This window comes from Eucyclogobius newberryi, unplaced genomic scaffold (assembly GCF_026437365.1).
Source record: "Eucyclogobius newberryi isolate DKJ021-1_F unplaced genomic scaffold, fEucNew1.0.hap1 SCAF_11, whole genome shotgun sequence".
In the NCBI taxonomy this organism is placed as follows: Eukaryota; Metazoa; Chordata; class Actinopteri; order Gobiiformes; family Gobiidae; genus Eucyclogobius; species Eucyclogobius newberryi.
Genome location: NW_027315735.1, coordinates 27,898,283 through 27,922,747, shown reverse-complemented (window position 1 = coordinate 27,922,747; position 24,465 = coordinate 27,898,283). Strand labels below are relative to the sequence as shown.

At 42.5% G+C, this 24,465-nt stretch overlaps 2 protein-coding genes across 3 annotated transcripts in view; both read right to left on the bottom strand.

Annotated features, from left to right (window-relative positions):
- Nucleotides 1-4,708: 4,708 nt before the first annotated feature.
- hmmr (hyaluronan-mediated motility receptor (RHAMM)) lies at nucleotides 4,709-12,502 on the bottom strand. Its single transcript, XM_072439819.1, has 20 exons — nucleotides 12,391-12,502; nucleotides 12,062-12,160; nucleotides 11,905-11,990; nucleotides 11,696-11,767; nucleotides 11,418-11,606; nucleotides 11,251-11,337; nucleotides 11,058-11,169; nucleotides 10,911-10,976; nucleotides 10,763-10,836; nucleotides 10,622-10,686; nucleotides 10,183-10,550; nucleotides 9,209-9,357; nucleotides 8,708-8,922; nucleotides 7,395-7,511; nucleotides 7,114-7,302; nucleotides 6,287-7,009; nucleotides 6,112-6,184; nucleotides 5,126-5,302; nucleotides 4,879-5,032; nucleotides 4,709-4,795 (listed from the first exon to the last, which is right to left on the bottom strand). Exons 1-20 carry the CDS (start codon nucleotides 12,434-12,436, stop codon nucleotides 4,758-4,760), a joined length of 3,099 nt encoding a protein of 1,032 aa, XP_072295920.1. The 5' UTR covers nucleotides 12,437-12,502; the 3' UTR covers nucleotides 4,709-4,757.
- Nucleotides 12,503-18,575: 6,073 nt separating this feature from the next.
- The window catches only part of cyfip2 (cytoplasmic FMR1 interacting protein 2), a 29,979-nt gene continuing 24,089 nt past the window's right edge, over nucleotides 18,576-24,465 (bottom strand). Inside the window, exons 25-30 of one of the 2 annotated variants that reach the window (XM_072439817.1) lie at nucleotides 22,525-22,655; nucleotides 21,162-21,234; nucleotides 20,992-21,086; nucleotides 20,686-20,924; nucleotides 20,453-20,600; nucleotides 18,576-20,278 (exon numbers count right to left, since the gene is read on the bottom strand). In XM_072439817.1, the coding sequence (XP_072295918.1) occupies nucleotides 20,111-20,278; nucleotides 20,453-20,600; nucleotides 20,686-20,924; nucleotides 20,992-21,086; nucleotides 21,162-21,234; nucleotides 22,525-22,655 (854 nt within the window). In that variant the 3' untranslated portion in view covers nucleotides 18,576-20,110. Of the gene's footprint in view, nucleotides 20,279-20,452; nucleotides 20,601-20,685; nucleotides 20,925-20,991; nucleotides 21,087-21,161; nucleotides 21,235-22,018; nucleotides 22,257-22,524; nucleotides 22,656-24,465 lie in introns of those variants that run through there. The other variant, XM_072439818.1, reaches the window with a different exon arrangement.

Sequence of the window (24,465 nt, the reverse complement as noted above, 5' to 3'; positions counted from 1 at the left end):
AACAGACACATTTTGATTTCACAATTTTCTTATTATCATTTCCATTTCCATAGTTTTTGTCATCATGTTACTGGTTACCACTGTATTTTATCAAACTGTCCATATTTCATCTATTTAAAAAATGTAGACTTCAAAAAACTTAAGAACATACGTAACCTCTCTGTGCCCCGTCTTGGACCCTAACACCTAATAATAACGTGGAAATGGTCTTCCTGACGGTATTGTCTTATTTCACTGGGTCTGTGGAAAAAGTAGCACTCCTCACAGCTTTGAGGTTGGGAATGGATTATTTTTTATCATCATATAAAGGAGAGGAATATTTGGTAGTTTCATTCCATTTGTGTATCCCTGTCTTATTACAAAGACCTAATGACAGGCCTGTGTATGGAGTATTGTTGCATTATAGTGTTACAAAACTCTCCTGATCATCTTAACGCTCTCTCTCTGTTGGTTTTTAATTATTAATGAACCAGAACAACATGCTTAGACGGCAGAAAGGTCAATATCTTAGTCCCGTTGAATATTATGGTAGCAACAGTCAGGAGCAACTGTTTTATAAGCTGTGTTTGTAGGGCACCGTTTTACCTCCAAATGTTTTCTCAGCCAGCATTGCATTCCCAGGTACGCCAGTTTCCACATCTCTGGTGATTTGAACTTTCAGAAGTGATGTATATACTGTAATATCCAGGATGAAAGTAAAGAGCAGCGTGAGCCTGATCCATAATTCAGCCAATCTGCTCTGCCAAGGAGCCTGGACTGCCGCCAAGAGAGGAGACGAGATACTGTCAGACATTTGCCAACAATGTAATGCCTAGCACTGGTGTATTGTTAAAGACACGGTTAAAAATGATTCATTTTCAATCCACTATTCTGCAGCTCAGTGCAGAATGTCCAGAAAGGGTCTATATCGTTACTAAATGACTGTTAAATGTGTTTTTCACCTTGCGAGGAAGTGGACTTCAAGAGAATCTATCACTGATTGAATTGGGTAAAAGTGGCAAAAGGCTGACAGTGATGACACAATTTCACTCACTTTTGATAAAGTGCATGTCAATGAGTGTTGAGATCCCGTTGGCCGCTAAAGGTGCACTATAGAACGTTTCTACTGGAGGGTTCACTTTCTGCCTGTTATTGCTTTGCCTGGAATGTTCCACAGTATGGCATTAATATGAAAAACGCTTTATATCTTACTTATTTATTTCTTACTTCCTATAAGTGATCTGTTCTTTTCTTCTGTATCTACCTCTGTATCTACCTGCGTTGCATCAATGAAATTTCCCCATGTGGGACAATAAAGGAATATCTTATCTTATCTTATCTTATCTTATTGCTACTGTTAGCGAACAAAATTCACAAATTAGGAACTTGCTTCAGCGGGAAGGTGCAACAATGTATTATAATAATAATATTAGTAAAAAAGTTAAGACTATGCTAAAATAAGATTAAACAGATCTATTTCCATGGAGAAGCAGGTGATCAATGTATCTATCAGATCCCACTCACAGCAGAGTGTTTTTGAAAGTACTTGAGCAATAAAAATCAATCAATCAATCAACCTTTATTTATAGAGCCCTTTTACAACACTCAAAGTGACCAAAGTGCTTCACAATAAAAAATCAAGGCAATACAAAACAGAAAATTACGTTAAAACAGACCAAATAATACAAAATACATAATAAAAACACCCGTGATATTATAGAGGCAAGAACTAATGCCCTTTTGTGGAACATTCCAGGCTAAACAGTGGCGTATCCTTCAAAGCGCACCTAATCCTAGTCCTGCCATCTTCAAAGTCTGCTTTGGCTTCTGAAGTAAATTTTCACTTCATTTTTGCCATAAACTTCGAGTAAAGTCTAGATTTTCTCATTAAAAGGCACGACGAGTCAAAAAAAACCTTTAAATTCTGCACAATGTTTAATAACTTAGCGGTTTATAAGGTTTCAGAAACAGATGAAATTAACAGTTAAATATAATTACAGGTCTTGCGATTTTTTATATAAACGTATTTTGTAAACATGAGGGGAAAAGCATTGGGCGGTCACTGCTGCTCCATAAACTGCTCCTATTGTAAATGAGTCTGAATAAGCTCTCTTTATGCCAGCCCAACGCCCAACTGCCCGTCTACAGCTCAAAGAAAGTGGGCCTGAGACGGCGAGAGAGTGAAACGTTTCCCTTTCAGACTGCACACAGTAGAAATGACCTAATGTGTCCAAAATGTCCCACATCCAAACAACAGCAACATTGAAAAACACACAAAATCACCGTTCGCCAGTTTGAATCTCATGCCTCTCGCTTGGTGTCTAACTATCTGTGAGTTTGCAGACATAACCGCCCATGACTTTACACAAGACTTTTCCACAGTGTTTGATCCTGGCCTTTGATTTTTCTTTTTCTTTTTTTAGCGAACAGATGAATTATTCAGCCTCGCTCAATCTTCAAAGCCCTTATTTTGAGTTGGCCCTTTGCTTCACCGTGCTGTTTTACTCTTAAGACGCAAAGTTGTGTATGAGCCCCGGCATTAGAGCGGCCCGACTTCACCTAAACGCCATTAAGGATCACGTAAGCCTCGTATAATAGGTATTGATGAGCGGATTTGTGCCTGCTATCAGTGCAAAGTAAGTTAAAGTGCACAAAAGTCTGAGAGCAAGTGACTTTTTGTAAGTTTCGTACTTTTTATTTGCCCAAAACTTCTGGAATTTGGATTTTTTGATGACAGGAGAAGCCACAGGCGCACATGAGCAGCCACGACGTCGAGTTTGTCGCAGGGCAAATGTGGCTCACAAATAAGCAGTGAATGTCTAATGACTGAACAATTCTGGCACAATATCTAAGTGCGCTTGTGATTAGCTTTGCGACCGATTTGAATAAGTATGTTTGTATGATTCTGTTCACGTTGCACATTTTAAACTCGACCAGGAGCATTAACGTCAGCGAGAAGACTGTTTTATCTTGTATTATCTTGTCTTACGCTATCTGTTTTTATTTTATTTTAATTTTATCTTTATTTATTTTTCCCCTCCATTCCTTATTAGAAAATTTGAGGTTTTGTCTATAGGAGTTTTTGTTTGTAAGAGTTCTTCTATTCCGAGTGTTTTTTTAAACTTCCTATAAGTTATCTGTCCTTTTCCTCTGTATCTACCTGCGTTGCAACAATGAAATTTCCCCATGTGTGGACAATAAAGGATTATCTTATCTTAAAATAAAACTTCTAAACTAATACAAGAACGTCACTCATGTTGGTACAGGTCTAAACTACAGAATTAGCTGATTTTATGCTTAAATAATACAGTATATTTTGCTCTTGTCAAAGAACTTAAACAATTGCAGTCTTGGCAATATGCTAATTATGACCATCAAACTGTGATTTAATTCAAATTGCAATATATCTTGCTACTCTAGTACCAATTGTGATAGTAGTAGTAGTAGTATACATTTACGGTATTAGTTATAAGAGATATTTCATGGTGACAGCAGCCGCTATAGTCGCTTACTTTTCTTAAACTGGACAGGTAAAAATAGACACTTCTATGCAAAGGTAAGTGGCTGGCTTTCAGGGCTCCCCTTTGGCCAGAGCTCCAAGGGCCCCACAGTGTTCGTGCTCCGTCTCCGAGTGGTCCCTGTTTGGGTCCGACCTGGATGCCCTGCTCTCAGTGTGTGGTCCTCGGGGCTTTTACTTCAGGCCAAAACAAGTTGAGAGGAGCGTCGACAGCACCTGCTCGCTAAGGCCAAAATAGCTCAAACCAGGCAACCTTTTGGCTCCGCTTTCTAAAATTGGTTAAAATGATCCCTTGATGTTAAGAAAAGCTATAAAGCCATGAAGCTATGGTCAGGAAAAATGCTCAGTGCAAGGGTAAAGTGACTGTTTAAGTGTGTTTAAGCAATACCAGTCATTTCTGCTTTGATCCAATACCGAGAAATAAAGTGAGTTTTGAGTGAAAATGCTTTTAAAACTCCTGCACGATAAAAAATTTCACCTTGAAGTATAGAGGGTTAGTACTTTCACTCTACCTCAGCTTGAACTGATCTCAAAATCAACTATGGAGCAGATGAACTATAAAACATTTCAGAAACTTTGATCCTTTTTGCGTGAGAATTGATACTTTTTGATAGCTTGTCAATATCAAAACTCACTGCACTCAAATCGGTTTCTCGTTTGGTGCATTAGTCAATCACTCGTTTATTAAACTAAGCAGTGAAGCAAGATTATTCTGGCCCCAGCGACTGTGTGAAGCGTCTTGCCCAAGGACACAACACTATGCACTGTCATTGTTATGCATTTGTCACATTTATTTGTAGTTTGTTTTTGAGGTTATTTGTGGTAGTGTTTCAAATCAGTCCCGTCTCGTACAACAGTCTCAGAGTGCTCTCTGCTGGCAGCTCCTAAAACACCAAGAACAATCACACGTCTCACAAGAGAATTTAAAGGAATTTTACTTTGAATTATAGTTTTGACTTTTGACTTGTCGTTTTTAGTTGAGGATCAAGTCTTGTTAGATTTTACCCAGGTTCCCATTCTGTAGTATACTAAGCAGAGACGAAAAAAAACATGTTATAAAACCAATCTTTATTTACAGATAAAAGGTTACAGCAGTTTATCTTGAGGACAAACTAAGCTAAAATTCACATGTTAGCACTTAAGACTAGTATCATTCCTTATTTTTTCTAAAATACAAAGAACAATGGTTTTGAATCTATTTAATAAAAGAATGTCAAGTGTTCATAAGTAAAATAACTATAAAGGCCTTAGTTAAAAGACCTTAGTCAGTTGAGAAGCTCCTCTTGCTTTGACGATTACCTATGAAAAAAAGTCACAATATTACACCCGCATCTGATCAATTATGGCTTAATAATCACAGTGCGTGGACTTGTTAAACACACCTTCTCTGAGTGGTTTTGATGCCTCACTGTTTTCCTTGTCGTGTTGAAATGCTTGGCTGGGATCAAACCTGCGCTGAGCCCCGGGGAGCTTCCACTTGAGCTGCTCCATCTCACTCTTTTGTCGCGACACCAGCGCACGAAGCTTGGACACCTCCTGAACGAGCGAGACCAGAGAATGCCGTTAAAAAAAAACCCATCACAACACACCCTGCTACACACGACTATGACAAACGGAATATTTTCGTACCTGTTTGAGAGTCAAATTTTCGTCTTTGAGCTTCACCACGTGTTTGATTTTCTGTCGCTGGTTCTGGTGACCCATCAGACGAGCGTACGCGTCAGACAGTTTGTTCAGTTCCTCCTGATTGGCCCCATTCTCGTTTAGCAGAGCGTTCTTCTCAGCGGCGAAAGCATTAAGCTGTTCCTACAAAGCAATATAGACATCTTTAAGTTCACGTTAAACCAGAAAACAACTACCGTATTTTCCCGGACTATTCACATGCAATGGTATTTATTTATTTATTTGTCTATGGGAGTTTTTGTTTATTTATAGATCTTCTACTGAAAGTGTTTTTCAGACTTCCTATAAGTGATCTGTTCTTCTGTATCTACCTCTGTATCTTCCTGCGTTGCACCAATGAAATTTCCCCATGTGGGACAATAAAGGAATATCTTATCTTATAAGTCGCACTTTTTTTCATAGTTTTGGCCGGGGTGCGACTTAATTTATTTTTTTATTATTTATACTTAAACTCCGGAGCGATTTATGTGTGATATTTGTCATTTTCACACTTGCAACCGCATTTCATACTCCAGTGCAACTTATGTTTTTTTCTTCTCTATTATGCATTTTTTGGCTGGTGCGACAAAGCAATTTCCCTGTTAAATATAGAAAAAAATGCCTAATTTGCATTTACAGAAAAGCAGATGTTTATGCTGTATATTTTCCATAATAATTTGAATAAAAGAAATTATGTTTGGTAGGTGTGGGAAGAAAAACATGCTTCATTCATTCATTTTCTTGTACAAAGTTTAAAATGAAGCCGAAACAACTTTAAAAATCACATTATTATATAAAGCCATATTATGAGTCATCTCTGGTCAAATAGAGTACTTTTTTCTCTTTTAATGTGTTCAATAAAATATGAACCGAATCCTTTACGAACGCATTTTACAACTAATCCAACTACGCAGTAAGAATACGCTGCGGCGAGTCCAATCGCATCGACCGACCTGGAAGGGCCCCACTTTCGAAAGCAGCTCCTCGTATTGACTCCTCCAGTGTTCGACTTCAGCATTTGCAGCACTTTAAAGAAAACAAACGGACAAAAGAAAATTACAAACTTCAGCCATTTAATAGCATTTAACAAAAAAACAACCCAAAAACAACCCCAAAACCCTTCTTTACCTTTGTTCTTGTGCTTCGATGATCTGCCTGTTGAGCTCCTGCCTCTGCTCCTCCATCTCCCACTGCAGCGTCACCTTCTCCTGCGTCAGAACCTCCACCTGCTCCTTCAGGGCTCGCCTCTCCTGCTTCTGCTCCTCCAACTCCATTTTTAACAAACGCAACTTCTCCTCCACCTCCGCAGCGAACCGACTCCGACAGACCTCCTCTTTCTCCGCTTCCACTAAACGGGCCTCAAGCTCATTTTTATCCTGCTCCGTTGCTTTTAGCCTTTCCTCCAGCGTGGCCTGCGTTTCTCTCGACTGCTCTAATTGGGACATAATACCACCTTTTTCTTCGCTGATTTGTTGAATTTGAGCCTGTAGCCGGGTCGCCTCCGCCTTGATCAGCTCGCAGTCTTTCCTCACATCCTCTAAAGCGCCTCGCTCAGTCTTTAGCGCCAGTTCCATTTCGACTCTCTGCTCCTCTTCGCGCTCGGCCCGCTTTAAGACCTCCTCCTTTTCCCGGGCGGCGTCCCCCGCCTGTTTACACGCCGTTTCCCTTTCGCTTTCGAGCTGAGCGATCGTCTGGCCCATCTGCGCCTCGAGTTGCCCCAGCGCGTCCCCCTTTCTTTTCAGACGCTCGAGCTCCCACTGTAGCTCGCCGATCCGGGCCGCGCCATTCTCCTCCATCGCCTTCATCTCCTCGTCTTTTTGAACAAGACTGGTCCGCACCTCCAGCAACTTCCTAACAAGTCGAGAAGAAAGAGCATTGGAACACACACACACAAAAAAAAAGGCAGCAAGTGGCAGAGACTTTCAGCAGAGTAAAATTGGGTTTGACACTCTTGCCTTGCGTTTTCATCCTTGGCTTGCTCTTCACACGCCAGTCTCTCCAGGTGTTCCTTTAAACTATCTTTCGCTCCTTTGATCTCATCTTCCTTCTCTTGTATCACCTTGTCCATCTCCTCCAGCTCACGGGTCACCGTCTGCACCTCGCCTTCCAGCTCCTGTTGTCTTTTAATCAGCGCCTCTTTGGTCCTGAGAGGAAAGATAAACCGGCAGTGTTGAACTTTCAACATATGCAGTTTGGGGGCATGAAACGGAACGGGAAAAAAAGAGCCCGTGCTCACCTCTGGAGCTCGGAGACGGCTGCCTCCATCTTGTTCAGTGAATCCCTGTGTTCCTCCTTCAGCTCCGTCATGGCTGCCAAATGTTCCCGCTTCAAAGCGTCTACGTCAGTGGTGTTGCTGAAAGTAAAAGATGAAGAATAAAAACTAAGAGCGTGATGCAAAACAAAAAGGTGGCTGCCAACGTATAAAGTGTGTGCAATGGGCGTTGACGTCACAGGTAGAAGCAACAAATTGGCTTTATACCACATTACATTTACGAAATAATATAATAATGAAGCACACACAAAAAAAACATCGGACTATATAGAGTTTGGTTATAGAAGTAAACTGATTAGGGATGTCACAATGTCAGATTTATGAGAGAAAAATATCATGATCTAACTATTATTCACCATTATTACTGAGATCCCGTCTTATACATGACCATTTCTCAAGTTTGTGACGCAGCTTTACGAAAATGAACCGCCTGAATAACAAAGTCAAACAAAAACAGCCACATAAAGTACTTCATATTTTGATTCAAACTGTAGATTGAATTAAAACCACTTAATTTGCTTCTAAAATAAATCCTGTTTATTATTATTTTTTAGTTCTTATTGTGACCCAAATAATCAAGAAGCTCAATTAACCGAATAATGTTGACATCCGGAGTACGGATACACAAAACATGCAAGACTCAAGACATGATCGACTAAACTTTTGTCCAACGCATACAGCAAGAGCACAAGATCATAGACGTTCACCCAACAACTATTTATGAAAATAAACTAAAGTAAATGCTAATCCCAATAAAAATAGTTGACTAAAACCTCAAACCAATCAGTAAATTATTGTAACTAAAAGCCAACAGTCCTCATGTGTGTCCATCTACAAATGTATTTTACTTTGTCAACCAATGATTTAAGAGTAATTCAATAGTAGTATTTGATTTATGCTTTTTAGAGAACTCAACTCATTTTAAATTTATAATGTCCAAAATATTTTAAATTAGGGCCAGGCAATGAATCCAGTCACTTCTAATCTTGTTCTTGGGTCCTCTGAAACGAGAGAGCTACAGCCAATCTACAGCCTGCCAGAGTTCAGATGTTTAGGAATAAACTCTTGAGCTAAAAGGCAACGATTTAGTGTTTGTATTTCACAGGCAATCAATACTGAAAGCTAATTTGCATTTGTTTATAGAAAGACCAAATAAAATCTAATAAAAACTTGTGATCGTTCAGTATTAGGATACAAATTGTGATCCATTTGTGTCATATATTGCCCAGCCCAATTGAAAATATTGTGCATGTTCAAATAAACGTATGATTGCAAACCCGAGCAGTTCTTTTTCCAACTCCATGTTGTCCGTCAGAAGCTTCTCCATTTCCTCCTGGTTTTTGGAGATGACACCCCGTCTCCTCAGCTCCTCCTCCTCCAGGACGGCGAGCTCCCCCAGAACCTCCTCCAGCTCCTCCTTCAGCTGCCCCATCTTCTGCTCCGACTCCTCCCTCTCCTGCATCAGCAACACGGTCAGGGAGTCCACAAGAGCCTGGTGAAACGACACAATTTACGGTCAGTTTTGCAACGTACTGTGTATATGAAGTGACAACACGACATCAGTAAAATGATGCTCATCCATTCTTCAGATGTTACTTTTGAGAGGGAGACTAACGATACTGCATAAATTATAAAAAGAATAATAATGATTTATGAAGAGGATACAACATAACTTTAAAACCTCAAAGAAATCAGAATTAAATGAATGAAAACGGGGGGAGGGAAGTGAAGGTTTGTGAAAGCAATCAGAAAGAAGTGTGTACAAAAGTGAATATAACCTTTTCTTTGGACAGTTCCTTTGAGACAGCTGTATGTTCTTCTTGAAGCTGAATTTGTTTCTTTTCCTCCTCCTTTTTAGCCTCTCTGAGTGAGTTGAGCTCGGCCTTCAGCTCCTCCACTCGCCTCAGCCCTTCTTTCTGAGTCTTGCCTATGAAAACAAACGGGTCACAATGTGCACATTCATACAGAAGAATATTTTAGGAAAGTGAAATTGCTTTACAGATTTTACAGTAGTTAAACTCAAGAAAAGATTTTCTGTCTTTGGTTGCCACAGTAACAATGATTCAACATCAATTTCATGCCATATGCGATTTTAATGCCATTTGTGTAAACACAGCATATGTTTGGGACTAAAATGTACTTCAGATTTCACAGGCTTCTATAATTTGGCTAGTTTCAGTCCAGTCTCATTATTGTAATAAACATTTTTCCTTAAATGTAGAAATGTCACAATATCATGTCACAATCACTGACATCAAGACCAAACAACAGGAAAATGCTTCAATTTCTCTCATTTAAATTGTCTAATAGATCATAATTCTTCAAGACTGAACAGCTATATGAAATCAAACTTTCTGAATGATTTAGAATAGTTATGAAAGTCAACATAAACAGCCACATATGATATAGATAATATATTACACACACAACTATTATATAAAAATAGATATGTAATTATAGATAATATTTAATGTGACTATATTTGTCACATTAAGGGTTACTTTTTAGAGTGGATTAAACTTAAAAATCTTTGGATAAAAAAAAAAGTCAAAATAGTATGTTTTACTTTGTATTGTGAATTGAATAATCCTAATGATCGAATAACCGAATTGTGACAAGTTAAATGTATATAAATTAATAATTACCCAAAAGCTCTTAGATTATAATTAATATAATTAAAGTTGTAGAGCTGCTATTTTACTGTATGTCAAGTATTGATTAATGATTGACTCTGGAATGGGTGGAAACCTACTTCTGTCCTCCTCAGCGAAGAGACTCCGTTGTTCCAGATGAGCCACTCTCTGGTCCAGCTCATTCTCTGTCCGCCTCAGCACTTCTCTGAGCCGTGAGAGCTCTGCCTCCTGTTGGCGAACTGTGGCATGTGACGCCTGCAGCTCTTTATTCACCGCCATCATTTGCTCTTCCAAGTCTTTCACAGACTTCTGAGAGGACTTCAAGTCGAGCTCTTGGCTTTCCAGTGTCATTTCCATTTCCCGTAAAACATCCTTTGACAAATCCAAATCCTGTCGGTAATGCAGCGCTTCCTCCTCCTTTTGTCTAAGCTCTTCTTTGGCAGCGTCGAGCTGTGCAATCTGGCGCTCCATTTCTGACTGGAGCCGTCTGCAAAGTAGACAAACAAGTGCCATGGTGCTCGTTTAAGAAATGAGTTGAGCAGAAGCCATTAAACTTACTGTACTGTCTCCGTCTGACAATCTGCAGTAGCTTTTTCCGTTTCCTGCAGTCTCAGGCGAAGATCCTGTAAAGCCCATGCAAACATCATTTCAAAATTGGTTAGTGATAAAAATAAATCTCTCAACATTTGCTAGTTTTACCAGAATCTGCTCATTTGCCACGTCAAGATATCCCTGCAGCACCTGAATCTCCTCCCGCAATTCTCTGATGACAGCTACACAAAACATTTTAATTCATTACACACGCAGACAAAAAGCTAGTTAAAAAAAAAAAAGTTTCAAAACTTACCCTGCAACTTTGCATTCTCATTTTCAGCATCTTCAATTTGGCTTTTTGTAACCTGGTGGAGATCCTCTACATTAAGTTATAAAGCGTTAATGACTATCAGCTTAAAATACCCACATTTATGATACGTGTGAAGGCATTTCATTTTACCCAAATCTACATTCCTCTCCTTTAGAGACTTTACAGTGTCCTTTGCCACTTTCAGGTCCGTTTCTAATGCATTCATCTGGCCTTCAGCGTTGACGTGCAGGAGACTTAGCTCCTAGTAAACAAACAATAAGACTTTATAATATGCATGTCGTTTGCTTTGACAAATAACCCATTAAAGCAAGCGCTGCAATACCCTATTCTTTACATCCAAAGTGTTTCGGGCTTCCATCAACTCCATTGTGAGAGAATTGATTCTCTTTTTTGACGCATCAGCCGAAACCTTTAAACATAATAGAAATGACACGTTTATTCCACAAATTAGGATAACTCGATAAACAATATCTGAGTCTGGGAACAAACCTTGTTCTTTAAAAACTCATTGACTTTCTTGAGTTCAGCCCGTTGCCTCTGGAGGGTGGTGACATTGGCAGAGAGTGTGGTTTTCTCCCTGACCGCAGCCAGTAGTTTAGCCTCGGCTTTCTTCAAGTCCTCCTCCAGAGCCAGTAAGCGTCGGTCCTGTTCACCTCGCTGCTGCACCAACGATCGGACCTGGAAGTGTGAACATTAATCCATTAAGCCATTATAGTTTTTACGATACAACAATAAGATAGTTTCAATGTTTGCGTGTTTAACAATACCTCTTTTTCCAGCATTTTTTGTTGTTTCAGCTCGACGCTCATGGTGGTCTTCTCCTTCTTTGCACTATCAACCTATTTTGATATGTATGGGGAATAATGAATGTATAAGGGGGGAAATAAAAAAAAAACATATATATAGTTTTTGCACAAAGAAAATAGTCAGTGATCGTTTCATTAGATAATATCCTTTATAAACAAGCAGGTCTTACCAGTCTATCCACAGACATGGTCCTGCGCACTGGGGACATGAACGAGCTGGATGATGGAGATGGAGGCAGCAGAAAGGTGGCGGCCGCTGGAAACAGAAGCACAGTATAAGTAATGCGTTTTCTTTTACCCGTGTCTCATCCGTGCGTGGATCCTGACCGGGTTTCACGGGTCTGAAGCGCACGGATTTGTCGAAAGACGCGGCCCCTTTGAGCTCATCCTGTCTAACGTCATAAGCCCCCGGCGGAGGGGCGCAACCTGCGGACAAAAGAGGAAACGTTAGCGCTCCCAGCGAGTCAACGTCACGCTATAACGTTTTTGAACATTAGCTGAATGTTAAATGTTAAGGATTGATCAAAAACGATGCAAAGATTCAACAATGCTAAGCTACTACTAGCAACAACAAGGACGAGTGTGGTGTCAATCATGTTAGCCTGACATCACGCTGCTAACAACATGCCAACACTGCTACTGCAAACGCCACTTACCCACGTGCTCGTTGAATCTCTTTACTGGAGCTTTTGAGAAAGACATTCCTGATAGATGTTGTCAATTGTGTCTAAAACCAGTCAATTAAAAGGCTCAAGCCGCAGCACAGCTACGCTCTCTGTATCCGACGCGCGGCTGGAAATTCAAATCTACGTCATACGCAGTTTTACGTAGAACTGACCAATCAGAAGCGGTCTAAGTGACGCTGCGTGAACGAGGCGCGTGTGCGTCATGGATCTATTAGAATGGTGTGGGTTACAAACATGACACAGACAACAATGACACTAGATGATTGGAGGGAATGCAATAACACAGACACACAACAATGACACTAGATGAGGGGAGGGAATTCAATGACACAAACACACAACAATGACACTAGATGAGGGGAGGGAATGCAATGACACAAACACACAACAATGACACTAGATGAGTGAGGGAATGCAATGACACAAACACACAACAATGACACTAGATGAGGGGAGGGAATGTAATGACACAAACACACAACAATGACACTAGATGAGGGGAGGGAATGCAATGACACAAACACACAACAATGACACTAGATGAGTGAGGGAATGCAATGACACAAACACACAACAATGACACTAGATGAGGGGAGGGAATGTAATGACACAAACACACAACAATGACACACAAACACACAACAATGATACTAGATGAGGGGGGAATGCAATGACACAGACACACAACAATGACACTAGATGAGGGGAGGGAATGCAATGACACAAACGCACAACAATGACACTAGATGAGGGGAGGGAATGCAATAACACAGACACACAACAATGACACTAGATGAGGGGAGGGAATGCAATGACACAAACACACAACAATGACACTAGATTGTGGCCCCAGCCCGCCCCAGGAGCAGACACGGAGAGCGGGGCACCGGCTCCACCCGGAGAAAAGCAGCCCCATACAACCAAGGTACAGCCCCGTTTCTCTGCTTTCCCCGCTCCACAGACGGGGGCGATCTGGTCACAAAACTGGACTCAAATGCGTCTTGATTGGGCTAGAGCAACGCCGGCGTCTGGTATGTGGACTGCCGCTTCTGTCCCAACGTCTTTGTTTTGTTAGTCGTTTCAATTGTTTTGTTTTGTTCCCCCGTCTCTGTGTTGTCTTCTGTCTACATCCCTGTTCCTTAACTTCATCGGACATTACTGCACCGTCCATCGCTCATCTCCTCCCTCACTCCTGGACTATCTACTGCCCTAGCCGCCAGCTAACAGCTGGCTTAACACCTGCTGAGGTCCGTCATGGTATCGCGGGGCCTCCCTGCCATGCAGACAAGGTCTGGGGCAACCAACGCCACTCACTCCACCAGCTTCAACACCCGGTCCACTGCTGCTTTTTCACAACTCTCTGCCCACCAGCTTCTAGTTAACCAGCCTCTAGCCACCGCCAACATACTAACTGGATTACTCTCATCTGCTGCTACGTTCCATCTCCTCCTCGGACTATCCCTCCCGCGTCTCCAGGCCACCGCTCCACCAACTTCTCGCCTACTCACCTACACCGCTGCTGACCTTCACCTCCTCAACCATAACCACCGTCTCCCAGCTGCTGCTGCTTCTGCAGCTAGCTCAGCTGGGATCCTTCGCCGGCCCCGCTACATCCACCGGGGCTCTGGTCTCTCCCATAACCAACACTCCAACGACGGCTCACCTATCCCCTCACTCTGGACTAGTTTTCGCCCCCCCCCGTCACCCCCACCTGCCGCACTGCCAACCTCAGCAACCTCCGCCCCCCCACCCCTGCGCCCCCATCCATCTCCGCGCCCCCATCCATCTCCGCGCCCCCATCCATCTCCCTTGCACTGCTGAACTGCCGCTCCCTCTCCAACAAATCACCTGTTATATCTGAACTGCTACTGGACAATAACATTGATCTGCTTCTCCTCTGTGAAACATGGCAACAGCCCCTGGACTTCTATGCTCTCAACCAAGCCACTCCCTCCAACTACACTTACACTGCCAAACCCCGCCTCGCCGGGCGTGGGGGAGGTCTTGCTGTTATTCATAAAAAATCTACATCCATCACTGAACTGAACCTCAACCTTCCATCCATCTCATCATTTGAATACCTCGCCTTCTCCCTCCCCAACTCTATCACCGCTATCCTCATCTATCGTCCCCCAAAGCCCCACCCCTCTTTCCTCACTGAATTGTCTGAACTCCTCACCATCGCATCCTCTCTCTCTGCCCGCCTCCTACTCACTGGTGACTTCAACATCCACATTGACTGCCCCAACGCCCCACTGACATCCGACTTCCTCTCTCTCCTGGACTGCTTCCATCTCACCCAACACATTGACTTCCCCACCCATACCAAAGGCCACACTCTGGACTTAGTCTGTTCCTCTCTCCTACCCATATCTAAGCCCCACCCCCTCCCCTTCCCACTCTCTGATCATCTCTGCATCCTTTTCTCCGCCCCCTACCCTCGCCCCACAACCCCAAAAAACGCACCATCACCTACCGCAATATCAAGTCAGTCAACCCCCTCACGCTCTCCCAGCTCATATCCTCTGCTTTCCCCCCTGACTCCCCCCCTCTTCCCCCGACGACTATGCTGTCATGCTCAACACCACCCTCTCCGACTCCCTTGACTCCCTAGCCCCATGGAAAACCTCCTCCGTCTCATACATCAACCAAGCAGACTGGCCGCCAACTCGAACGACTCCTCAAAAGAACCCGCCTCACCGTCCACGCCGAAGCTTTCAAATTACACATCTCCTCCTACCGTGACGCTCTCCAAGCCGCCAAATCTGCCCACCTCTCCACCCTCATCAACAGCTCCCACCGGAGCCCTCGTACCCTGTTCTCCACCGTCAACAAGCTGCTCCAGCCACCGGACAGCACTCCACCCTCCTCCCCTGACCTCTGCAACTCTTTCCTCCTTGCTTTCAATGACAAAATTTCCAAAATCAACAGCTCCATGACTGTCGTCTCCATTAACTCCATCACCACCCCCACCCCTGCCCCCCCCCCCTCTCCCTGACCACCCACCCACCCTTCCCTCCCCTCACCACCTTCTCCTCTGTTAACTCCTCTCATATCATAGACCTAATCACCGCTTCCAAAACCACCACCTGCTCTCTTGACCCCCTCCCAACGACTCTAACCAAGGCTTGCCTCCCTGCTCTCATCCCCCATCTCACCACCCTCTTCAACCAGTCTTTATCCCTCGGCCATGTTCCTTCCATCTACAAACTGGCCTCCATCACCCCCATCCTCAAAAAACCCACCCTAGACTCCGCCAACCTCTCCAACTACCGCCCCATCTCCAACCTGCCGTTCCTCTCAAAAACGCTGGAACGCATCGTCGTCGCCCAACTTCACACCCACCTCCAGTCAAACAACCTCTATGAACCCCTCCAATCTGGCTTCCGCCCACTTCACAGCACTGAAACAGCCCTGGTCAAAGTACTCAACGATCTCCTCACCTCTGCAGACTCCGGGGCCCTCAACATCCTGTTACTACTAGACCTCAGCGCAGCCTTTGACACTATAAACCATTCCATCCTCCTACAAAGGCTGCGCCAACTGGGTGTTGAGGGCTCTGCACTTGACTGGCTCACATCCTACCTCACCAACAGGCAAGAGTTCATTTCCCTCTCCGGTCACTCATCCACCCTCTCCCCAGTAACGCAGGGGGTCCCCCAGGGCTCTGTCCTCGGCCCCCTCCTCTTCATCTGCTACATCTTCCCCCTTGGTCACATCCTCCGCCAACTCAACCTGGACTTTCACTGCTACGCTGACGACACCCAGATATACCTCACCACCAAATCCACCCAAAACTCTCCCCTCAGCCACATCGAAACCTGCATCTCTACAATAAAATCATGGCTCACTCTCAACTTCCTCAAACTGAACAGTGACAAAACAGAGCTCCTCCTCATTGGCACCAAATCCACTCTCAATAAAACTGGTCCCTTTTCACTCAGCATCGACACCTAAACCATCACCCCCTCTACCCTGGTACGCAATCTCGGTGTCATCATGGACCCCACCCTCTCATTCACTCCCCATGTCAGCCACATCGTCAAGACCTCATACTTCCACGTCCGCCGCATCGCCAAAATCCGACACTGCCTCACCCTCCCCGCTGCTGAATCCCTCATCCATGCCTTCATCTCCTCCCGCCTCGACTACTGCAACTCCCTCCTCACTGGCATCTCCTCCCATTCCCTCCACAGACTCCAAATGGTGCAAAACTCCGCTGCCCGCCTCCTCACCCACACCCGGTCCAGTGATCACATCACTCCCGTTCTCCGCTCTCTCCATTGGCTCCCCATCAAGCAGCGCATAAACTTTAAAATACTCCTCCTCACCTTCAAAGCTCTTCACCACCTTGCCCCCCCCTACCTGTCTGACCTCCTCATCCCCCACCGCCCCTCCCGAGCTCTCCGATCCTCCTCCTCTCTCACCCTGACTGCACCAACATCCCGACTCAAAACTTTTGGCGACAGAGCATTCTCCCGAACAGCACCCCGACTCTGGAACTCCCTCCCCCAACCTGTCCGCCACTCTCCCTCACTCACAACATTCAAATCCCGCCTAAAAACATACCTCTTCACCCAAGCCTATGACCTCCCCTACCCCTAGCCTCCTCTACCCCATTGCCTACTCTTCTACCCCCTGTTACATCCCCATCTTTTTCTCTCTACTTCTTCTGTCTTGTTCATTTTATCTGTATATTATCTGTATATTAATGTGTTCTGTACGTGTTGTCCCCCCTGTCTGTAAATACCTCCCCTTTTTTATTATGTTCAGCGTCTTTGGGTCACTGAAAAGCGCTATATAAATAAAAGTTATTATTATTATTATTATTAGATGAGGGGAGGAAATGCAATAACACAGACACACAACAATGATACTAGATGAGGGGGGAATGCAATGACACAGACACACAACAATGACACTAGATGAGGGGAGGGAATGCAATGACACAAACACACAACAATGACACTAGATGAGGGGAGGGAATGCAATAACACAGACACACAACAATGACACTAGATGAGGGGAGGGAATGCAATGACACAAACACACAACAATGACACTAGATGAGGGGAGGGAATGCAATAACACAGACACACAACAATGACACTAGATGAGGGGAGGGAATGCAATGACACAGACACACAACAATGATACTAGATGAGGGGGGAATGCAATGACACAAACACACAACAATGACACTAGATGAGGGGAGGGAATGCAATGACACAAACACACAACAATGACACTAGATGATTGGAGGGAATGCAATAACACAGACACAAAACAATGACACTAGATGAGGGGAGGGAATGCAATGACACAAACACACAAACACACAACAATGACACTAGATGAGGGGAGGGAATGCAATGACACAAACACACAAACACACAACAATGACACTAGATGAGGGGAGGGAATGCAATGACACAAACACACGTTAATGATACTAGATGATTGGAGGGAATGTAATAACACAGACACAAAACAATGACACTAGATGAGGGGAGGGAATTCAATGACACAAACACACAAACACACAACAATGACACTAGATGAGGGGAGGGAATGCAATGACACAAACACACAACAATGACACTAAATGAGGGGAGGGAATGCAATAACACAAACATACAACAATGACTCTTTTTCCACTTCAGTAAGGCCCGCCCAATGGGCTGGACTTACCACAGAATAGTATAAATATCTGAGTTCCCGGCCTAAATCCGCTTATTGACAATGACTCTTGGATGAGAGTCGAAACGTCTAGTTTTTTCTAACTGAGTCCAGATGACTACAACTGAAGCTTTTTTCTACAACAATGACACTAGCTGAGGGGAGGGAATGCAAGAACTTCTGGACTTGTGTTCTTCTAGGCAAGAGTAGCATTAAGAACCAGTCCAAAAACATGTTTCTATAATAATAAAGATCTAGAACTAATAGTGACTACTCAATAAGATAAGATAAGATATTCCTTTATTGTCCCACATGGGGAAATTCCATTGATGCAACGCAGGTAGATACAGAGATAGATACAGAATTATGCCAGATTAGATTGTCAGATGCAGCATTAATGTATCAGTGCTGATATAGTGTGTAGAGATACAATAGTTATGTATTTGATGCAAATAAATGACAGTAAAGTCATTCCATCAGTTAAACCATTTTATTTCATGGAAATACAACATCATTTTGTATCCTTTTCAGGACCATTGTTGTACATTTTATATTTTATCATTTTTTGTACTTCAAAACATAGTCACTTGTACAACAATATCATAAACAAAACCTCATGTCACAAATGGAGCCATTGATGACAATAAATTACACTTGCCATGCTTCAAGAGTTTCAAGAGGATACATTTGTACCTTCATTTTTACTAGATTTATCTTTAAACGAAAAGTAAACCGGACTTGAATAAATATGATAAAAAGACACTGGAGTTACAAAAGAAACCATTGTCAATCAAAACAGAGCAGAAAAAAAGATCACAGGGCTGTTTTGTAAGGGTTAACTTTCCATTCCTTTTTTATGAGGACACATTTGCATATTTCAATAACACTGCTAAATCTAAAAGAAAAATGTAAATACTGACTATATTTAGGAAATTGCCCTTTAATTATAACTGACACTTGAGTTAAGATTTCTTTTACCATTATGTGCAGAGTACTTCATAGGTCACACTGACCAATATAATTCATTCACACTCAAACAGCTTCTAGTACAGCATTGTCTTTATACAACCTAGAGGTATTCTCTAATTACATTTCTCTGTTCATTTCGCAATGGAAAAAGACACAATGAACCAGATGAAGCATGTATGTTCCAGTATCTTAAATAATAGCACTGTTTCCATATACAGAATATAAAATATTTTAGACAAAGAAAAAAACAATGTCAATGAGGCTTTCAGTCGGTAATAGGCAAATATACCAAATGCGTCAAATAAAATATTAATAATTAAAAACAATAACAATTACAACACTCAACACTTCACTTAGTTCAACAGTGAAATTTACAGTGGACCTGATACCAATTAAAATGTGTTTGAAAGGAAACAAAGGCAAGTTTGTGAAAGTATACGTAAAAAGAAATTCAACTTTCATTCATTTGACAAGAAGCAAGCAGGAATAAAGCATGGAGCATTTATCATGACATACACACGATGGGGAGGATTTGATTATTTTACAAAAAGAGGATATGAAATGTGAGACATGGGGATGGCAGTCTAGCACAGAAGTACTAGAGCAGAGGCTGGAGCTGTAAGAAGCACCATGTGGAACCAAACGACTAATGGGGGACGTAGTGTTCATTTCATAGGCTCTTTTTATTACAATATCTATACTTGATCATTTATGTCCAAAATGTAAAATTCATTTTGTATGTCATGGTTGAGACGACTGTTGTGCAAATGAAGGAAATCAGAAAAGGCATGCATGCGTTAGAAAAAGTCAGTAAATAAAATCAAAAAAGTGTATGAAGAGATTCTTCTCTTGACTTATTGATTTTAAGGGAAAGGCTTCATGAACTTTAAGACAGTCCTTTATGAAGAAAGGAATAGTTTGAGAGGATTTGTCTTTGGATTCATGTTCCCATCATAGAGCCAATCCCATAAGACCAAGCAGGCAGAGACCAGGAGCACAGCTAAGGACACGTGTCAGTGTGCACCGTGTGAGGGGTCTATTCTCAACAGGTGGTGGCCAGAGACTGGTGTATAGGAGGCTGGAAGCACCGCACATGCTCCACAGTGGAACTGTCCGTCTCCACGGCCTTCATGTACTTGTTCAGAATCGCAAAGATTTCATTGTTCAAGATCTGGTACTTCCTGATGCGGTCGGCCATCTTTTTCAGGGGCTGTAAGCAAAAGAAAATGCAGTTTAATATACATAGAATAGAATATATTTAAATTGTTGTGTTCTGGTCCTCAGTGGACATATAAAAGCTGTAGCTGCACTTTGTTCATGTTATTAGGGTTATATCGGCGTCACATGAGTCCTACATAAGTAAGAGTGGTTTAGGAATACTTACAACATTCTTGATGATTTCATCTTTTCCATCTTGTCTTTGGACTTTGAGCAGATGGTAGCAGAAGTCAAAGAGGTCAAAGCGACGCTGTTGTCCCAAAAGTACTATGATGGCACAGCCAGCCCAGTTCAGCCCGTCTCCAAAGCACTGCCTGGAGTCACGATAATAGGTCAATAACTACAGTTTTTACCATTATATAGTAGCCAGGAAGCAATAAAGGTGCTTGTTGTACTTACTCAGCTGTAAACTCGTGTGTGCCCACAGGAATGCAGTAGACAAACTGCATGGCGCTCCACAGACGGTGGAACTCCATGCACTCGTCCACGTGCATCACTCCGTTGGTGGGAGGAGGGCCACGCCAAACCCCGTCCTGGAGGAAACTGCGGATCCGGGTCAAAATCACCTCGAACATGGACAGGCCGCAGCACAGACGCTCTTTGGTCAGCAGGTCTCCCTCTCGGGCGATTGCAATTTGCTGTGTAGTTATAGATGCAAAGTCAGGAGAACGTTCTTATTGATAAGGTTGAATATAATGAATTCACCTGTGGAGTGCCCAGTCGCTCGATCAGAGGCACGAGATGCAGAGGAGCGTACTTCGCCTCCAGCCGTTTCATCCTCACCTCCAGCCGCTCTCCCTCTGTGGGACAGAAAACATTAACACAGACATTAACACATGCAACAGGAAAAAATAACAGAAATGTATATGAAATACCTTTGATGTAAACTCTTGGCAGAATGTTTTGGAAAGGAGCAGCATGTAACAGATCACACACCTCTTCCTGGGACTAAAATGAAGCAGAGCGCAGCAATCTTATAGTTCTGATGCTAAAAGTGTCAAACATCTACGTAAACCGTACAGACAGTGTTAATAATCTATGTTAATTGAAGACACATCTTGATGGAGCATGCGTGTAGCCATGAGGTGATTTTACAGTGGTCAAACTCTTCTGCTAGATTCCCTTCTTTTCTCTTAGGATCTAGTGTGATCACGTTTATGTTGGACACAAAATGCTATATGCAAAAGTTACGTTGGGTCCATGTTATGTGATGATACATGTAATGCGTAATAATTAGACACTATTTATCAAGCCATGATCTTGGTTAGCAACGAGAGCGAAAGATCAGTCTCAGATCTCGGAATGGTCTTAATGAATTTATCGTTGAAAGCAGTAGCAGGTTTAAAGTAACACAGCGGGACGGCCGTGTCGTTTAAGCGCGTTATCATCCAAATAATTAGAAATAGAGTGAATAAAGCAGAGAAGGAACATGACCCTTGGCTGAAAGTGATGAATGTGAGAAAGAGCCATGCAGTGGAAAAAGTGAGAAATAGAACACACACACACACACACACAGAACAACCACACACACACACAGAACAACCACACACACACACACACACACACACACAGAACAACCACTTCTTCCATGGAAGACAAGGACTGACTTTTGATTCTTAGTATAGATTATAATCATGATTATTCTGGTCTTTTTGTTAACTTTTCTTGATTTCACAAAGCTGGTAAGAGACTTGGACAATAATTGTAATGTTTCTTCTCATAAAACTAAAATCCTTAGTTCAAAGTAATTGAATCACTCGTTGGAGTATCTTAATTTTAAAATCTCTGTAAAATAGAAGTGTTAAAGTTGTGAAAATGTCCACTTGCTTCCATGGTTGTTGGGAGGTTAAATTTACCATACATAATAAAACAAAAAAGTAGAATATAGAATAGAAAAACCCATAACAATAAGAGAAAAGTACATGATCTGGACTTTGTTTATTGAATATCAAACCCTAAATTCTTACCACCTGTGGTAGTTGTCAGCATGAAATGAAAAATAAGAAGTTGTTTTAGAAATTAAATTAAATACACGTCACATTTCAATAGAGCTTGGACCAGAACATTTACTAATACATAAAAACTACCAAATGTCTGGCTCATTTTGTCACTTGAATTGAAACACAAACTTTTTAAAAAGGACAGATTTACCAAGATTGTAAACAACAAAGAGCTCATGATAAACCAGAAGTAAGTCAACATTGATATTCTTCTTTCTGATATGTTGAAACGTCTCACCAGAGCCTGTTCGATGAGCAGGCAGAAGAGGATGGCGTTTCCCACCTCCCTCAGACTCTGGAACACGTCCGTCTTCAGCTCTGCGTACTCGATGATGTCTTTGAGCTGGTGATGGAAGAACTCCAGTATACCTGACAGAGAAAGAGAGAAAAGGAGAGAGCGGGAGAAGAGAGCAGCAGTTAATGAACCCACCATCTGCAGCAGCCATTACACATTCAGACACATTACAAATAGCTCCTTTATTGCAGCCGTCACTTACACAGCCCCGAGGCACGGCACCTACTAATGCTCATTATCTCGGCCATAATCTATTATTGCCGGGATGAATCGGCGCCGACAAGATGCCCCCGATCCACATTTTGGTCCTAAGAAATCAGACCTAAGGATCGTTAACCGCCGACGGCGAGCTCACAGCAAGAAGGCCACGCCCACGTCTCACTGTACAAGACGCAGCATTTGAGAATTCCTCATTCAGGGTCAAAATGTGTTCATGTTTTTGGTCCGCTTTTGGGTTGGTCCTCGCTTTAAACTGCTGTGGTCATGGCTGAGTCCCATCTTAGACCTGGTTCTTTCTTCCGAGTCCTAAAGTTGCTTGTGGATTGTACCTTTCTACTGTAAGACATCTACTTTCCCTTTCTCAGTTTGCTTTATTCATTTTTATTGCGCCGATGCTCAACTTTCACTCAGAGCAAATACTCTTTACGTTTGAATAATTGGGATTTCCATGCGAGGTTAAATCATTTTTATTATTCTTCCATAATCGAGCTGCTCCATCTAACCAAGAAAAACAGATATTTTCTTAATTGGTGTAAAAAGTTCGAGAGCCACTGATCTATAGGTTACTGAAACTCTTTATTTGGACAAGCTCTGGAAGCAGCGAAGAGCCAAAGAGAAATAAGACGGAAAAACCCATTTACATCAATACATTTGACAGAGCAATTTCAGCTTCTACACATACACGTGTTACAGCATATTTAGAATGAAGTGAGCGATTTGACCGGCAGACTGTTTATCCGGTGTGACCTCGAATGACTCGTTAACTGCGCTAACATGTTCACAACACACTTTGTCTCTGTCCAGATGATATAGAGGTTTGCATGTGGTCAGCAGTTTCCTTTGCCGAGAGCAGGCTGCAAATATTTTCACTGCTCCCTTGTGTGGGCCTGTCTATTCCATTAGCCGCATGTGGAACTGGGCTCGCTGGAATACAGGAGAAGTGACGAGTCTGGCTGAGGCCGTGCACAAAATATTATGTTCGTTTTAGAGGTACACTTTTCTGGTGGAGGGTCTGCCGCCTGCTTACTGGGAACAAAATACTATTTTGGACGAGAAAACGGGTTAATAAGTGCTTGAAATATGTAGTATTTGTCTTTTTTGGAGTATTTTTAACGTCTTAAAATGAGATTGCCAATGGAACAAGCATAAAATATCTTGTTTTACTTGAAATATGACAAAAACAAGCATTTTCTAACAAAAAAAAGTAGAAATTAAAGCCGCAAGCGGCATCCAACGGCCCTCGCGGGCCGCCGGCCTTCCGACTCTGCGCTTTCGACTTGATAAAGATGGCGCCCTTATTGTGTGTTGAATTAAAAAAGAACTTGACAGACGGCGACACAATTGACATGGCCAATCCAGTGCAAATCAACACAAGTGTCAGTCAAATTTGCTGCTCCGCCGCACAGAGACCGTAGCACTTAGAATATAAATATGGATAACTTTTGATGCTCCGCTTGTGTAGATGATATTTCCCAAAGTAAAGCTTGATCGAGCTATTGCCCATGGAGGAGTTTGTTAAAGTGTGAAGCGTAAATGTGAACATTTCAAAGATTTGGCGTTTTCCCATTTGTGACAGTATATTTGCAGCTCCACGGCACAGAGACCGTACCACTTAATATCAAAATATGACTAATTTTTTATGCCCCGTTTGTGTAGATGATTTCC

Excerpts from the sequence above, each read along its gene's own strand:
- hmmr (XM_072439819.1), bottom strand. The coding sequence starts at position 12,436 with ATGTCTTTCTCAAAAGCTCCAGTAAAGAGATTCAACGAGCACGTGG. Across the intron at positions 7,010-7,113 it reads GCCAAGGATGAAAACGCAAG|GAAGTTGCTGGAGGTGCGGA; the intron begins GCAAGAGTGTCA and ends TCGACTTGTTAG. Across the intron at positions 6,185-6,286 it reads ATCGAAGCACAAGAACAAAG|TGCTGCAAATGCTGAAGTCG; the intron begins GTAAAGAAGGGT and ends TTTTCTTTAAAG.